This window comes from Poeciliopsis prolifica, unplaced genomic scaffold, assembly GCF_027474105.1.
Source record: "Poeciliopsis prolifica strain line A6 unplaced genomic scaffold, Auburn_PproV2 SCAFFOLD019, whole genome shotgun sequence".
NCBI lineage: Eukaryota > Metazoa > Chordata > Actinopteri > Cyprinodontiformes > Poeciliidae > Poeciliopsis > Poeciliopsis prolifica.
Window position 1 is genome coordinate 2,962,303 of NW_026562394.1, and position 18,217 is coordinate 2,980,519.

At 37.4% G+C, this 18,217-nt stretch overlaps 1 protein-coding gene across 3 annotated transcripts in view; it reads left to right on the forward strand.

The window, feature by feature from the left end:
* The first annotated feature begins 5,995 nt into the window (after positions 1–5,995).
* The window catches only part of LOC129368429 (spectrin beta chain, non-erythrocytic 1), a 56,995-nt gene continuing 44,773 nt past the window's right edge, over positions 5,996–18,217 (forward strand). For all 3 annotated transcript variants that reach the window (XM_055043387.1, XM_055043388.1, XM_055043390.1), the window contains exons 1-2: positions 5,996–6,532; positions 17,379–17,566. In XM_055043387.1, the coding sequence (XP_054899362.1) occupies positions 17,410–17,566 (157 nt within the window). In that variant the 5' untranslated portion in view covers positions 5,996–6,532; positions 17,379–17,409. The remainder of the gene's footprint in view (positions 6,533–17,378; positions 17,567–18,217) is intronic.

The following is an 18,217-nucleotide window of genomic DNA, read 5'->3' on the forward strand; positions in this document are numbered from 1 at the left end:
TACATGTGTGTATGATTTTTCTTGTGTTTAGGATTAGACACTCTAAAAACAAGAGCTTTCAAAGTTTTATTATCCACTCTGGGTAATTTTGCACAAGTGAAAGTTACAGCCCTTAAAGAAAATAATCAACAAATATGGAACTATTAATATAAATTGAGTGAAAAAAAAAACACATCGCACATGGCAGGAATTGAAACTTTATTTTGATTTATGAAAGTCATGTTTGATTTAAAGTACTTTTTCAAAAATGTTCAGTATGAGGTTTTGCCATTGCAAGTCTAGATGTCTTTAATTTTAGACATGTTTTCAAGGTGCCAAATAAACATAACAGCATTTATGCTCAATAATTTCATTTTCCAAGATTTCCAGTTGAGAATTATTCAAGCCAATAAATTAAAATCAAACAAAACATTCAGAGCAGAAACTGAAAATATCTAACAAATGATTGGATTGGAACAAAATGGGGTCCAATATATTGATGAGGAGACAGACTACGACATCTCCTCATCACATGATGCCATCTTGTGAATCGTTTGTGTTACTACAAATCCTAAATCTTATCTGGTAAACCGAATGTTTCGGTCTTTACAGGACACAAGCCTTCCATCCTTTTTCTATTCACCCTTGCTGGTGCCAATTTCCAGCTACGTTCCAGACAAGAGGCGGGGTACATCCTGCCCAGTCTGCCACAGGGCAACAGAAACAGACAAGACAAACAACCATGCACACATTCTAGAGAAAATTTAGAGAAACCAATACCTGACAGTTCAAAACAGTCATGGTTTTGAACTGTGGGAGGAAGCCGGAGTACCCGGAGAGAACCCACATATGCACAGAAAGACCCCGGGCTGGGAATCGAACCCAGAATCTTCTTGCTTCAAGGCAACAGTGCTACCAACTCTGCCACTGTGCAGCCCTACAGCAATATTATACTATCAAAATGGTCCCTAAATAGAAGTGAGTTGAAAACATAATTTCTAACACCTAAGAAGTGCATGTGGCCACATTTATGCATAAGCACACAGAATGTAAAACAATATATCAAATCAAAGCCACTAAAAGGAAAAAATTAGCTCCTGTTGCAGAGTTTCCCTCAGTGTATAAGAAACCAGGCTTTACTTGTGCCCCCACCAGGCTAATCATTGTGTATTTATGATTAGCCTAGGGGCTAATTTATGATGAGCTATTTATGATTAGCCTATTGTCTGAATTTGATTGAAGGGTCTCCAATACAAAGAAGAACCATGAGAATGCCGACAGAATGTGAAAACAAACATTGGAGCGGTCCCAAGATGAGGAGGCTGACAGTGAACAACTGACACAGGATCTGACTGTCTGAAGCAGCGACTAACTCTCACTGAGAGACAGATTTTCCCTGTATTAAATAGGACCAGTGAGAGCAAACACAATAAGTCATTTCATAATCAGCTCCTTAGTTTATATTCACTTATTTACTTTGATATAATCGAGTCTTTCACATCATGATCTCAGTCCGTGTCCCTCAAAACCTCAACATTTTTGCATGAAATCAGATTCATTTACAAATAGTTCACCGCTTCTAGAAACTACATTGAGACCTGAACATATCTTCACACACACAAAAAAAATATTCAAGTGAAGTAGTGCTTACATTCACAGTGTATGATATTCATACATTGTTCTAACATGTAAAAATGTGGATTTGTATTAAATGACTCTCTAAATAAAGTCCAGTGCAGCTGGTTGTATTTTGAAAGTCACCCAATCTGGAAATCGAGTCCACCTGAGTATAAAGACAGATGTGTCAAAGATTTATAAGTTTGCTAGAGAATATTTAGTTACTAGGAAACTTAATTGTTTGAGTAAGGAATAAAAATAATGCTTATGAAAGAATCTCTCTGGTCAGAAGACACAAATTTTATTCTTTGGGATCATGAAAAAGAAAACAATATTAAAGCAATTTATGTCAAGATAAACCCCCAATTAAAAAATAGATTCTACCATTTTTGAAATGGAGAAGCAAGCATTAACCACTAGAGGGAGCTGCTGGTTAGTTTGTGCAGGACAGAGATTTCCTGTCATCCCTCACCAACATTCATAAACTTTCATAACCAACATTCCTCCCGACAGTCAGATAAGATCTTTAAAAAGAGGAGCCAAATATATCTAATAACTCTATGTCACATTATTTGGTTTACTGGGTACCATAATAGTTTTGAGTTCTGCAAAATAGAAACTGAAGGACAGACGGGTGGGGGGGGCTTAACTTTTGTTTTGCTGAATTAAAAAATGGAGGTGTCACGAATACCTAACCTATGGATGGTCCTCAATCTGTTAGATTAAGCGAGTCACACCACATGAGAGTGGTGCCTCAGCTTCTTGCTGTCCTGGTTTCATTCTGTCTAATAATTATATCTGTTTAAAACTGGGACTGTAGGGTGACCTACAGCAACCAGTTTAGGGAGAGAGAGAGAGAGAGAAAGAAACAGGACAGGGGAGTCAGGGGATGAGAAAAAGAACCAAAACAGAAATAGCGTACTTATCCTTGGGAGACGACTCAAAAACTTCATGTTGAGGATATAAATATCTTGAAATGGGTCACAGTGACCGGAGTATAACCCGCTGGGTGATGGCAGTAGACTGCAGCTACTAAACTTTTTGTAGTCGTCTGCAACTTGTGTTGGTTTTGTGGGACAAATGTGGCACGCAAAAAAAAAAAAACAAAAAAAAACTGACGCTGCATCTAAGTATCCAGCGTCTGTTACATCTGCTTCTATGCCAAAAAAAGAGCAGAAAAGACATTTATAGAGATGCTTCGTCTTACACACATGCCTAGAGAAGAGATTCACCACTTCAACCACCAGAACTGATTGGCGATGCCAGGAGAAAACCTGTTTCATAACAACTAATCAAAATCTGGGTTTAGTGTGTTTTTGGTTCTGTTCTTTTGTTAATTGTATTTTTACAGAAAGTAAAGCAAGATCAATTTTTATTTTTTTTAATAATTTCTTATCTTGAGGAACAGCGTTAGAGATATCATGAGATGCATGCACACGCACAAATAAAAACAACACTGGCTTCCCAGAGAAAAACTCAATTTCTTCAGTGTGTCAGTATTTTTATATTCACACCTCAATACAGAAGAAACAATATTAAAACTTTAATTTCTGTTTAGTAGGCAGGATTTGCAGTCAGTGGTAGGTTGTAAAAGCAGAATACATGCATGTCTCATTCTACACCCTTCACCTTGTGCGACCTTGCCCCAGACAATTAACTCAAGGGAAGCTCAGAGACTCCTCCCAGTTACTTAGGACTGGAGCCATATGATTCAGCTTTCAGGTTGTGTAGGTGTAGCACCAAAGCTGCTTCACCAACCACCTTTGGTCCCTTCCCCACCCTGGTCATTGCATGCACCAATGATGACCCCCACCCGCCTACGTCCCATCTATAGTGAGCAGACAGAGGGGGGTTTAGTTCAAACTGCTGCAATCTGCAAAAAACACAGTGCTGGATGCACACTGGCAGCCAGTGACAGCCTTATATCCTGCACTCAGCTCTTTCCCTTTGTCATGGTGGATTGTGGATGAGCCCTATGGTGGTTCATGGGTGTTTGAGCAAAGGTTGGGAGAAGGACCAGGGCTGTAAACATGGTTTCTGTGTCTTGCTGTTAATGCAGACGCAGCTGCAACAGGAACAGATGACTTGCTTTCGTCCTTAGGTACTTCTTGATTAAACCACTGAAGGCACTGGACAAAGCCAACTTCATGAAAATGAATAATCTCTCATGTTCACCAGACAATCATTCATATTTATGGTGGGCTGCAGGCAGATTGGATCCAGGTCCAGACGTCCAATAAGCCAATATAGGCTACGGTTTTGATATCAGCCACTGAAACACCTGCAGGAAAATGGACTGGCAGTGAAATTTACAGCTGATGTAGCAAAGTCCACTGAAAAGCTCCAGTGAAAATGCAACTTCAGAGTTAGTGACCTTGCTTATTCTGAATTTTGATCTGTTTTGTGTTTTAATTCCTCTAAAAATACCTTCTCAGGGAAATGGGTTGTGGAGTGTAGCATCTCACCATAACTCATAACTCTGCCTTTGGAAAAATAGATGAAAATATGGTCTTTTCAGTGGTACTTTCATATGGGATCTATTCATATTTTGTACAAAAAAACTGAACTGGGTAAAATTTTGTGTCAAATGACAAAATTGAAAAATAAGCTACAACCGTTAATGTATTAGTAAGATTATGTGACAGACCTATTTGCATAGTTTTAACTAATTACTTAAAAATGCCTATCAAAAGTATGGATGTTTTACTCTTTAATTCTTTACAAATGAATTATGATCAACAAATTTTGGCTTGCTTGACAAAAGACAATTACAAAACAACATTAATGTCAAAGTAAAAACTAGCTCAACAAAATAATGACACTGAAATACAAAAAAAAGGTGATTACATAAATATTCACCCCCTTTATAGATACCGACCTAATCCAACAGTGGTCCAGACAACTGGTGCTTGTAATCAAGCACCAATTATACGTTCGAGGTTTCTATTTGTAAAAGATGTTCATATTCATCAGTTGGTCTATAATATAAATGGCAACAAAATACTTTGAAGTTTGTTGTTGTGATGTCACATAATGAGAAAAAATCAAAGTGGCGTGAATACTTTTGAAAAACGCCTTATTTTTTACGTAAACAAATGTTTGTAGGCACACGTGTATTTTGTGTAAATAAGCAGCATCTTGGCTTATCTTGTTTTCTTCAACAATAATAAAGTTATTGCACAAAAAACCAAAAATGTTTGAACTGTTCTGGTAGAACACGCCAAAACTATTTAATGACCCCTTTCGCTGCTTGTAATGAAAGGCATGCTATTTTCTGAAAAGCTCTGCCCTCGATAAAAGACCCTTCATGTCATAAAAACTTCACCACCACCACTTTGTTGGTTGAGCTACACCCATACTCACAGATATAGTAAACACCCTAACCGAACATAGGCAGCAGAAGTGAGCATAAATTCTCCTAAAAGTAATTTAGATGTCAAAGTTTGGGTGTCTCTGAGCCCCCGTCAACAGGCTACTTTGAGTCAATTAAGACTTTTTCAAACTGAGCTACTACAACCATGAAATATCTTTTATTACGGTACTACTGAGAGCAGCACAGGGGGAAAATGCTTTTGCCAGTCTTGAGGAGTCTTTTGCAGGAGGATCCTGTGGGGCTTTATGAATAACCCAGATCTTGATGACTTACCCTGTGACACGCCAGCTTGCCAGGTGCTGCATAGTATCTCAGGAATAATTTAGAGCAACTGCAGGCTCTACAAGATGAAGTGAAAAAATGCTGAAGAAGAATCTCAAGAGAATAGCCTTTGGATTTTGATTTCTAAATAGTCATCCCAGGAGCACGACAAGACATTGCAAAAATATAAGCTCCTATTATTATTATTTTCATATTTTGTCATGACGCCACTCCAGACTTCTGTGTATTTTGTGGTGTACTCCTATAAAGTGAGTGGCTAAATAGCCTCCTTGTTCAGCTGGATCCTGCTAATGACCTACTTCTTTAATTTAGGTTTGTTTAAGCAGATGCCATTCTAAAAGCTGGAGTTTTGGTTATAAACAGCTTTTAAACAAAGATTATATGTCACATAAATAGGTGTCATCTGAAAGCAATTGTTTGCACTGATTTTATCTTGGTGTCATCCTTTATCTTGGCATATCACATAAAATCTCAGTTAAACTACATTTTCAGAAATATTTACACCAGTACATCACTCAGACTGTATTTGCATACTTTCCATTGATATGTAAATGTGAATGGTTTCAGTTTTAGCACCAGGGACAGCACCACAGCACACAAGAACATCTTCTTCTCTCAAACCGAGAAACGTGCTTCCCATGTGACCATGAGTGGTCAGAAACCCACCCACACACCCACCCACCCATCCACCCACCCTGCCAGCCACCTACATCCCTCTAAACTACCACACTTTTTCCTTTCTTCTCCCCCTGTTGAACGGGAAACACAGGCAGGCTGTGAGGCTTGGACGGCCCTTTGGACGCCGAAGCGGGGAGGGGGCTGGAAGAAAGCTGCTGCGGATATCCGTCTTTAAATTACCTGCCACAAACAAACCCCCCAACCCCCCAAAAAGGGGGGTCTTCGCGTTCGCCTGGTTTCTTTTTTTCCAGTCCCTTCCCTACTTACGTTTTTTCTCTCTCTCTCTCTGAAAAGAGTCTGGTTTCGTAACGAGCTGCTGCTACCAGCGCGGAGGAGAAAAGAGGGGGAAAAGATCTTTTTTTTTCCTCCCAGAGATGCGGATTTAAAGGAGAGACGTTATCAGTGCCACCTGGGAAATTTGTAACCGTCACATTTGAAATTAGCGTAGCCGCGCGCGTGCTAGAAGACGACGACGTATTTATGTGTATTTGTTGTTTTTTGTTTCTTTCATTCCCGTTGAACTCTCCTATACAGTGACGTTACAGAAAAATACCTTCTTTTTCTTTCTTTTTTTTTTTTACAAGAGGACGGAGAAATAAAGAGGTAAGTGGGATTTTTTTTTGTGTGTGTGTGCCCTCACCAGGAGCCTGCCCACAATAACAAAGCTAATGAGGGAAAAGATTGGGAATTCAGGTGACTGCTGCTAGCTTGGCTCTACCGTTAGCTTTTTAACTCAATAGGTAACGCTTCTGTCTCGCTTTTGCTGTAGCTACAGAAGATATAAGTCTGCACACATTTCCCGTACGGTAGCTGTCTTGTATGATAGTTTATTGGGAGCCATCTCCCTGTAATCATGTGTCTCTTCTCGCCTTTGTTTGAATCGATGTCAAACGCAGCCACATTTTTTTTTATCTGCGTGTTGTGTTTCAAGCCAGCCTGTGGATCTTTGGTTCAGACATCTGCTGCTGAACCAGCCAAGCCTTGTTGCTTTTGTCCGGCTATTTTTGTCTCAGAATGATGGCATCTTGCAGAGCTTTCTTTTTCCCTGGTTATGTTATTATGTATAGGACTGAGATTTATGCTGCGAGCTTGGCCTAGACTGTGTGACTCATATAGGAGGGATGTATCAGGTTAAAGTATTTTATAAAAGGAGACATTGTGGTAAAACTACTGCAAGCAAATTCTAGTGAGTAAACACGTTGTTTTGAAATATTCAAGTTTGCCTCATTCCTTTGAACCATTTAGGACAGTGTCACTGGTAGCGCAGGGCTGACATGTACCACGTGTAGAACAGGGCACTAAAACCCAAATAAAAGCTGCAAGACTGGGTTAGATTGATGAAGTGGTGGTGTTTACTCTACATTGTAGTTAATTTTGATAGCTTTTAACAATTTGGATTGATCTGGTCAAAGGAAAGCACTGAATAAGACTTGAAAGTTATTTTAAAAACCAGACTATTTGGACAGGGCTTGATGATGAGTGCAAAAATAAAACTTGTTAGCAAGTTGCAGTGTTACTGACATCTATTTTTCTTTTCATGTTCAATGATTTATAAGCCAGCTAGAGCTTGGGATATTTATTTGCTGATACAGTATTTTAATCCACCTAACCCCATTTCATTCACCCATTGAACCCTGGAAATGGCTTTTTGTGGAGGACTACCATCGAATATGCATTTTAGGAAATAGTGCAGTGTCTTTATTTTGGTTAAATATTACAATAGTGATGATCCAAATTTGTTATACTACTTCCCCTCTGCCATTAAAAATGATTTCAGCACTCTCTTTGAATTTTCACACTTATTCCAGCCGTTCTTCCATGATTGTGTACCCTTTCCTAAGGAAAGAGAGTAGAATATTCAAAAAAAAAAATTTTTACATGAACTGTTCTTGAGTAATACTACTTCAACATATTATTACTCAAGTAAAAGTAGCAAGGAATCTTATAAGAAATTACTCAAGTGTACAAATGCATTTTGTAAAAAAAAAAAAAAAACGAAAGAAAGCCACTCATGTACCAAATTGATCATAATTTTTGACAGATATTAAAGTATTTCTGTCTAAATGGTTGGTTGGTTTCCTAATGCTCGATTGTTTCTATTTACTGTAGCTGGAACTACAGAAATACTTTTGTTTCTGACCTCCAGATAATACTTCATGTTTTACTAAAGATGCATCGATCAGGCTTTTCCCGATAAAAGCAAATGTTGCGTTTTTGTTGAGATCTAAACTGAAAATTCAGACTTTTCTTTCTAAGAAATGTATTGTATAAAATAGAAAAGTAGGTTCCTTGATTTTAGTATTTTTTTTTTCAGTCCAGCTGATCTTTTTTTTAATTCAGTTTAAAAAAATGCATCAAAGTAAAGGCTCTCAGTGGATGCATGTGTAATTCTAACTTTTTTTGCATTTATTGAATAATAAAACTATTTAATCTTTCCATGTTTGACCAGTATTTAGTCAGACTTCATCATCTTCTGATATGAACACATATTATACATTGTGTTAAAGATCCTATTCAGATAGCTGAGCAAAGCATTGTTATGCTTAAAAGAGCTGAGGAACTTGAAGGTGGAATAATCAAGAAGCATCAATTAAGTAATTTTCAATTTAATAAACTATTCTGAATGTACGTTTTTTTTTTTGTACATGTAAGCTTAAATAACACCACCAGAGGGCAGCATGATACGTTGTTTTTTTGCTGCAGCTCACCTGCTTTGATACTTTTCCATAGTAAGACTAAATCTTACCACAGGCTGTATGTTGAACACGTAAGGACATCTCTTAGAAAGTGTGGTTGAAATCTTGCCTGAACAGCCTGTTTTGATATGACAAAGCATAAAGGAAAACGTTAATCATCATGTGTCATTGTCTTTCTGAACAGTAAGTGCTCTTAGAATAATTTATTGACCCCTGTGAATAACTTTGGTTCTTCTTATGGCTTAATCAAACTTTTCTGTGCAAACATCACCTCTTTAGCAGACATGTGTGGGGAAGTCTGATTATACTTGTGATTAGCAATGTACATTTGTAGAACTTTATTTAGAGGTAGAACATGAGTAGCACATTGCAGGATCTGTTTGAGCAACTTAAATGTAAAATTCACATTACTTTGTTTATTTTTATTTCAAGCATCTTTTAAATTTGATTGCTATGTATGCATGTAGAATTAAAATGTTTTCAAAATGAACATGTTCATGAGATTCAAATTAGATTTCTTTTCAATATATATTATTTATGTTGCTAATTCATTCCTCAAATCTTACAAACATTATGGTCATTCATTATTTATTGATGGGGTTCATAACTGTTATAAGCTTTATTACCAAATACTCCAGATGTATGTAAAGTCAATTTTAAAGTCTTGACATGGCCAATATTGACTCTTCATAGCTCTTGCTTACCAGAGGCGATTTAAAACAATATGTTTGGTTTTTTGGAAAGCACTTTGTGCTTTTGACCTGTGGAAGGGCTTGCTTACTTACATTTGTCTGTGTTGATTATTTTCTTCAAGAAAAATGTTGTACTGAGTACAAATTGGATGAAACTTGGTGCCTTAAACTCTGAGGCATGTAGGCAAGAATTGTATTTAGAAACTTGTCTCTTGCTTGATAAAGCAAAGATTAAGTTTTATGCAGAAAAATTACAAATTGGGAAGGAAATACCGATCAGAGATCAAGAGTTGATTGTGGCTTGTTTCATGACTGTGCGTACAGCTCAAGGACAGTATTAGTCAAGGTAATTGCTAAAAGTTGACCTAAAAACTGTTTTGTTACAGCTTTCACAAATTCCAACATGAACTACATGTATTGCAGTCAGAAAACACTAACTCATCGGCTACACTTTAGAGAGTATTTGATTATATTGCTAATTTGCAAAGGTTTTATACTTTAATCCTGAAGGGTCTTGGAAAATATAAGTTATTGCAGAACACATTAACGTTTAACCTCCTTACTGGAACAGAACAAAAAAATCTCAATTCATTACTAAACTATAGGCATAATGGAACACAAATCACGGTTTGGTATGCATTCAGATTTTAAAAGTCATAAGTTATATTTACGTTGCACTTCAAAATCAGTCGACAGTTAAATAATGTATTTTAGTTTTGAAATAATTAGATTTTGTGATGCTGAGTTTTCTCTATGTATGATTACTTTGCTCCTGATATTGTTTCAGATGAGTAAATTGAGTTAAGTGAACAGAGTGTTTCAAATCTTTCTTCTTTTTTTATTTTAAATCTTTTTTTTAAATTGTACACTGACTTAAAGTTTTGGTTCAGTTCCAGCCATTTTACCATTCATACTTGGTTCCAAACAAACATTCTGCATGTGTTGAGGAATAAATCAGCGCTGTATTCGACAGGAGCTTACTGGATGTTTCAGTCCGAATAGGTGTCTGGTTACACTCCTAGCATCTACAGCTAGCTCTTTCAGGTCTAGAGGCGTCTTCAAAACCAAGAGTCTGGACATAGAAGCTGAAAAAGAAAATGTATAAGAAAAAGCAAATGGGACCATCCTCATGATATGTAGTTTGTCTAAATGAAAAATGGCAAGTAAGCAGACTTGTATAGCGGCTGAAAGGTGACCCGACCCCCCCTCCTCCCCAGCAGTCTCAAGGATTTTCATGATGTGGCATGTTTCAGTAATTGGTCGGCAGCTGTTAAAGGCAGATTGATCAGATGTTAGATTTTTGGCTACAAAGGAAGTTTTCCACAGTACTGTGATTTATTTATTTTTTTATACTCCTGGCATCCAGACAGACTATAGAGACAGGAGGCAGAAATGAACAGGAACTGGGTTAAGGCCAGGCAGGCTATGAGGTCTGTGAGATTGGAAGCAAGTCTTGAAAACCCTGTTGAGTAAAATACGTTCACCTCCAACTGCCTTGGAGGTGAATGTACTTTCCTGGGTTTCTAAAGGGAAATTCTCAGCGCTGACCTGAGGTGGGTTGTACATTTCTCCTAAAACTATGCCATTCGTTTGATGTCTTCTCTACAGCTGCATGATATTAGAAAGCCACGCAATTTCCACCCTTATAATTTTTTTGTTATATGCTACGGGGTAATACTCTTTGATCTGTAGCAGCTATGGTATCGTAATCTGTATCAGGTGTGGATGTTTACGGCGGTGAGACTCCCATCCAGCAGGCTGAATGTTTCACTGGCATGCAAAGTGTGAGATCATGACGCTTGGAATTTACTAGCCATCAATTATTACATTGCATTGCAAAAATTCAGTTTTAAATATTGCACACACTGATACTGCTGTGACATCTTCGACTAGAAGTGCAGAGTCCAGGCCGGCGGAGCTTGACTGAAAAGTCTGGGCTGCACATAAATAATGAGGACAAACATAATAAAAGATGGAATCCTACAGGAGCTACTGCAGTATGCTCTCACCACTTCAAGATGGTTCATTAATGGCAAACAATTTATGTGGATTTCAGAAGATCTTGCAGTCATTGAATAGCATGACAAATTAATTCATGTAAATTGGTTCCAAAAGACTACATGTAGAAACCGTACATTTACTCACAGGCATCCTGTGGATGGAGACACTTCTATGTGTCTCCATGTGTTTTGTAAAATGGAAAAAGCATTTTTCTGAATGAGAATGACCTGAAATAGTATTTCATTCTCTGATGTTTTTCCATTTGGATATTTGTCAGTGCTGGTAATGGATGCTGCTAATGTGGGGTTCCAGCCCAGGACATTCAGGACAAGCGCCATCATTTCTCTCCGGCTATTAGTTCTATTAATAACTTTCACTGTTGCCCTCCATTGAGCCGTCCGGTAACTTGTTGATCACCATGTGGGGCAACTCAATTAGCAAGATCCTAATCTGTTTGGATGAATAATGTGTGGCAGAAAGCCCTTTTTTGTTGATCACATTACATTTGTGTTTCTTGTCAGTATGATTACTCTCAGATCAGCTTACCAGAAAATATTACATATTAAGCTATTACTGTGAATCATTTAGGATATTTACAATTAGGAATGAAAACAAACTTCCTTTTCAACAAATATTTGTGGATATATTTCACAAATATTTCAAGTACTTATTTCTATTTATTGTAATAATTAACGCTAGTAAAAATCCAAAAGTGATCAGAAAATGTCAAATATTTTCTAACATCAATTTGTGAAAATGACTTTTAATACAGAAATCCAGACTATTGAGATTTATGTCCAGAATATTTGTTTATATGTAGTCAGGTTTTGATTTACATAAATTATTGCATCATTATTCTTTTATTGCCAGACTATCTATGTAGTCTGGTATGCTGGATATGTGTCGTTTTTCCCAGACTTTTTTTCTCTCCATAAGGTTTCCTTTAATGTGCTTAGGTGCAATTCTCTTAGCAGCCATTTTCTTTAGCTATGGTTTTCTGTGGCTCCCTCTCCATGTGGAGGGTGTTAATTGGAGAACTGTCTAGTCAGCAGTCATTTCACTGATTGTGTAAACCATAACATTTATGTAAAAAAAAAAAAAAAAAACTCCCTTCTAAGGGAGGTTTTCGTTTGTCATATATGATATTCTAATTTTCTGAGAAACTGAATGTGATTTATTTATTTTTTCCCCCAAGATCATCAAATTTTTAAAATCTCTGAATAGGTCAGGGTTTCCTGTGCTCCCACCAGGCTAAGCAAGGCTTTATAGTTAGTGTTCAGATATTAATCTCCCAGTCTGTCAATAACAAATAATTATCAAGTGGTATTTTCAAATTTCCTGTTAACTTTAAACATTTTTTTTAACTCAAAAACACAACAACCAGCGGGATGAATGACTGCCCTAGCAACCAACCACCAGGCTTAGCAAGTTTTGAGGGAAAACTTGCATGTTGTAGTGTAGTAATATGGTTTCACTTACTAAAATAAATTTTTTGATATTAATTTATTATTATTTTTCTGATATTTGTGTTATTGCTAGCGCTTTAAAGCGACCTAGCATGTCCATGTCAAAGTGTGGCGGCGGTCATGTGTGATGGTCAGTAGAGTGTTAGATGAATGTGATGCTACAGGTCAACAAAGGACGACCGCTGTCCTATTCAGCGGTGCATTCAGGCTGGGATCAGCAGCCTGTGGATGAGGCCTCTGATGCATCTGTGCCTGTGGCTGCCTCATCTCTGCAAACAGGAAGGGCTTGAACAACTGGCCTCAATTCTCTGCTGACTCCTTCATTGTGTGGGGCCAGTTAAGTGTGGCGAGCTTTGTGTCTGTCTCTTTGGAGTCCATCTCCCACACTTCAGGCTCATTAGTGTCACAGACTCGTTTATTTGGGCTGCGTTCTCATTTCTACGTGACTTTTTATTCTTTTTGCCTCTTCTTTTTGCTCCTTGTGTTGCAGGGAGTGGTTGTGTCTTTTCATATATGTTTATGTAAGCGCGTATGTCTTCCCTATTCCCTTGGTGCACATTGGCATTGTGGCTGGCTAATGTGAATAGGCTTTATTCCCTGCGGACATCTGATTATGGGCTCTATTTCTCTTTTCCTCTCTCCCTGATTAACGGGTGCGGTGACAAACAGACCAGCTGGGCGAAGGGAAGCGGCTCTAGGAGGGGAGGAGAGATGACGGAGAATGAAAAAGAGAAATGCGGTGGTGCTACCAATCATGCCGCTGGCTCTGTCCTGTTTTTTTTTTTTTTTTTGACCTATGTCATTCTGATTGCTGAATGTGTGTCTGCATCCTACAGTTTAGGTTGGGGTTCAACCCTCAGGCATTGGGCCGTGCCCCACTTTGGTTCCTTTCGTTTTCAGACTGATTTTTATGCAAAACATTTGCTGCAGTTCGGATCTGACTCGGAAAGCCTCTGGAGCATAATTCAGAATAATATTTAAAGATGAAGGAGCAGCATTTTAAAATACTTTCACACATTGCACAGGCCAGCCTGACAGATGTGTTGACCCATATGCAGAACGTTGATGCCCCTGTGTTGACAAGGTGGATTTAGATTTGACTTTTCAGAAACACAATTTGGGTACAAAGCCAAGCACGTGTGACTTTTTTTTGCCACATTGTGTTGCGTTTCTGTGTGTGAGGATGAGTACAGTACCATAGTAGGTCAGGGGATTGTTTGTCTGATCCATTGAGGAGTGATTAGTGCAGACACAGTGAGCCGGGGTTCTTCTCACTCATAGAGGGGGAGGATGTCCACTGGCAGACTCACTGGTCCGACTCCCCACCAACCCCCACCCTGAACAGCTCCCAAAACCAGACGACAAAGAGGACAGATTGGCCCTGTGGCTTTTCCTTTTTATTTTATTTTTATCATGTTCTACATAATAAACACAATTGGTCACATAATGTGTGAGCATTCCAGTGTTCATTTATTTTTATCATGTGTCCAAAACCTCTATTTACCTTGGTAATTCTTAGGACATGCACAACAAAGCACGGGTAACGATTGAAGATTGACTGCAATGGTAGTCGTGTCACCTCGAATCTGAAAAGTAGTCGATATTCATAGCCAGTTTGCACAAAAGGCAGTACGGCCTTGGCCAATGCCTGGGGTGTGGTTTAGTTGAGAGGTGACAGGTCAAGGAAGGATGAGGGGTGCGGAGGAGGTGTTTTGCCTTCTTTGCTAATCCCTGCATTTAGTTTCTATTCCGAGACACTTCGTAATCTACTACTAATGGGATTTACCAAGCCGTGTTTTTTCAAACTTCTGTTGAAATACTAAAAGACTTTTTCATTTATTTAATCAGCTGTGTGTTACATTCACAATGATGGATAAACCAATATATTGTGCAAATAGCAAATTTTTTTGTGTCTACCTTTTTTTCTTTTAATGTATTGTTTTCTCTTTTATTGTAAATGAATATTTCATATTGTTTTATGGTAGTTTTTTTTAGACCCTACACAGTTTTGTTTAAAATAGTTTGAAAAAGAATTTAACACATTTATCTCTAAGCTTTACTTTCACACTGAAAGTACAGAAAATAAAGCACAAGTTCAGTTCATGTTTTTTAGTGGCTCAGGTGAATCTGTACTAACATACTGTGGTAGAATAATAATCCAAATGACATCTGTTCTTCAAATTAAAAGTTTCACCTTATGCACTTTTTATTGGAAGAATATTCTTTTAATTTGATCAGAAATTGACAATGAATGTAATCTGGATTTGTCCAGAAGAGTCTCTTGGTTCATAGGAAGCAGAATCTAAACAGAAATGTGTGAAATTAAAAGTAAAGAAGAAGTTCTGCTATGGTAGAACTTTTTCTTCAAAAATTCATTATATTGAGAGCTGAAATGCTCACTTATACTAAGTTCTAGGTTCTGTTGGTTGAAACGTATCTTATCCATTTTTCCGTTTCCCCAATGATTTCTTTCTGTCACTTTGGTTTCACAATGACATCAGTAAAATTAAGATATAAAATAGCAGATTACAATAAACTCTATAATTATCGACCAGATTAGGGCTAGTAAGCAGAAAGTTTCAGTAGTGCCCATTGTGTGTACATCAGTGTTATTCAAATGGTCAGAATTTTTGATTTGGTAGGGAGCTGGTTGCCATGTTTTGTGCAGCAAATGTTGAGAAATTGTCGTTTCAAAATGCTCCTCATTTAAATAGTTTTTATTTGATTGACAAGAGTCAATTTATTCTTACTAAGAATATAAATAATTATTTGCTGTCAAGTTTTCTTGACAAGAAAATGGCTTTGTCTTTTGTGAATGGTTAGCACACAAAGACTGGGCTGTCTGAGCTGAATAAGCGGTGTGTGGAGACAACTTTTGTCGGTTGCTTGTGTTCTTTCTTCACGTTGTTGAAATATTAGCAGCTACAGTACTTTTTACAAGACGTTCTGTCTCTTCCACAATAGAATAAGGTTGGATACATTTAGCAATGACACATCACAATACCTAAGTTGTGACATTGGTGCTGTTTACAGGCAGCAGGCAGTGGACATTCTGTCCTTCCTTTTTATCATCCATAATTAACCCCATTGTTTTCTTAAGCCAACCTACATATTAGCTGTGTTGCCACTAACATTAATAGGTGCACATTTGCAGTTTTATGCACTCTAAAAGTGCATTCAGTGTTGGCTTTTAAAAAGGAATAGACTAGGAATTACTAGGCCTGTCACGATAACAAATTTTACTGAATGATTGTCACAGATGTTATTGCAATAAATGATAATGTTGTTTTGAGACCATTTTCAAAAAATATAATGGTAATGAAATAAAAATAATGCAAGAATACATTGTCAAAGATCAATAAACGTCATTCTAATGAACATTTAACACTGGAACTGGGAGACATTTCAAATATCCAAATAAACAAAAAAAAGAAACAATAAATCGTTCAAATAAGAATTAGTGCGTTTCTTCTAATTTATCAAGCGATTAATTGATTTATTGTGATAGGCCTAAGAATAACCTTTGGGCCTCGCAGCTGCATTATGCGGGCTGTGTCCATGTCCTAAGCTGAAATACAAGTTTTTGTAAACTATTGAACCTCTACAACAACAACAACAACAACAAAACTGTAGTGTTCATTCATTCATGCCATGCACCCTGAGTTTAATTGTGAATGGTTAATTTATACCAATAACTCCATAGAATTGAACAGTGATTTCTGTAAGGAGCTTCACTTAACCTTTGTGTTTGTGATGGTCTTACATTCCTGATTATACTCAGAGGTATTTTTGTGTTACTTTATGGATGTGCATGTTAACAAAGTCCTATTGCATTTATTATGAAATAAATCCAATAAAAGTTCTTGTTTCTTTTTTTCCAACTTTGGGAGTTTCTGCAAGAGTGAATTTAACTAAAGTACTAATACACAATGTTCTATCAGTTGGCCTATCACAGTAACAAATTTTGCTAGACAAATTGTCCCAGAACTTATTGTGATAGTGGATATTGTTGTTTTTGAGAAAATTTTCAAGTAATATAATAGTAATAATGGCACAATAATGCAAGAACACATTCTCAAGGGTCAATATAGTTGAAATTCTAATGAACATTTAAAAACTGGGACTGGCAGACCTTTTAAAATGTGATTAATTGATTTATTGTTACAGGCCTATCCGTTAGACTTGTAACTGCATGAACTGCTGTTGTCCAGGTGTACATCAGGTGCTGTTGGGTGACTGCCTGACTGACTTGGTGACTTAACTTATCTTAAGGTTTTTATCTGTTACCCTCACTGGCAGTTGCACCGTCCAGTCTACTATTTGCATATGCGTGCCATAAAACTACATTAAGTAAAGTTCAGTGGAAAGTTGTGTAGAAAGCAAGAGGTACCTTCACATACCTCTGTTCACTTAAATGCAAAGTGCCTAGGATAATATTTTTGACGGAAAAAGAGCCTAGGATTATGTTTTTTGTGGATTAATTCTGATATAACCTTTTTAGGTTCAGTCTTGCAAATTGTCTAGTGTTGTATTGTCCTCTTTTTGTGCCATCACTCACTTTGGACGCTTTTTGTTTTCTGTTTCCTGTTTCTAGATTGAATGTGTTTTCCCCAAGCCTCGACACCATGAGCACAATCTCACCAACAGATTTTGACAGCTTGGAGATCCAGCAGCAATACAATGACATCAACAATCGCTGGGACCTGGCGGCAGAGACAGACTGGGACAATGAGAACAGTTCGGCACGTCTCTTCGAACGCTCTCGCATTAAAGCGCTCGCAGGTATGTTGTGTTCAGGTAGTTCCCCATGGTTATTAAAGCAGGTCTAACCTGTGATTTAATTAGATTCTGTAGTGTAATTGAGCAGGGTGAGACAAATGTCTTAGAATCTGTTTTGCTCTTTTTTAGCTCTTCCTGAATGCTTTTGGGACTCATTGCTGGTTAATGAATTGAGTTTGTTTTTCTATTTAGAGCTTCATCTGGTCTTCATTGTTCTGGAAATTGAGTCAATTTTCACTAATCTGGCTTCTCTTGGCTAACACTCTTATTTTTTTCATTTCTTATCTGGTGTTTCCTATTTTCAGCAGATTCAGATTTTTATTTGTATTTCTTCCTAAGATTGTAGCACAGAGGAGGGGAGAAATGGTTTATTGAAGTAGATATGAATATAATAGAAAATGCAGATTATCCCTGTTTATGCAAAGAATTGTGTTTTCTTGCCTGCCTTGTTTTTATTCATGTCAAAGTTTGTGCAGTTGACTGACTTTACAGACCTGAAGTGGTGGAAGTTCTTGGTTTAAATGCATATAATAAATTGGAGGAAAAATTTTCCAGTTTTTTCAGTATGTTGACCAGCCAATTATTGGTCAATGCTGATTATGGGAATGTTAGATTATTTCAGTGTCTCGCTGGTTAATTTGTGGAAATAATTGG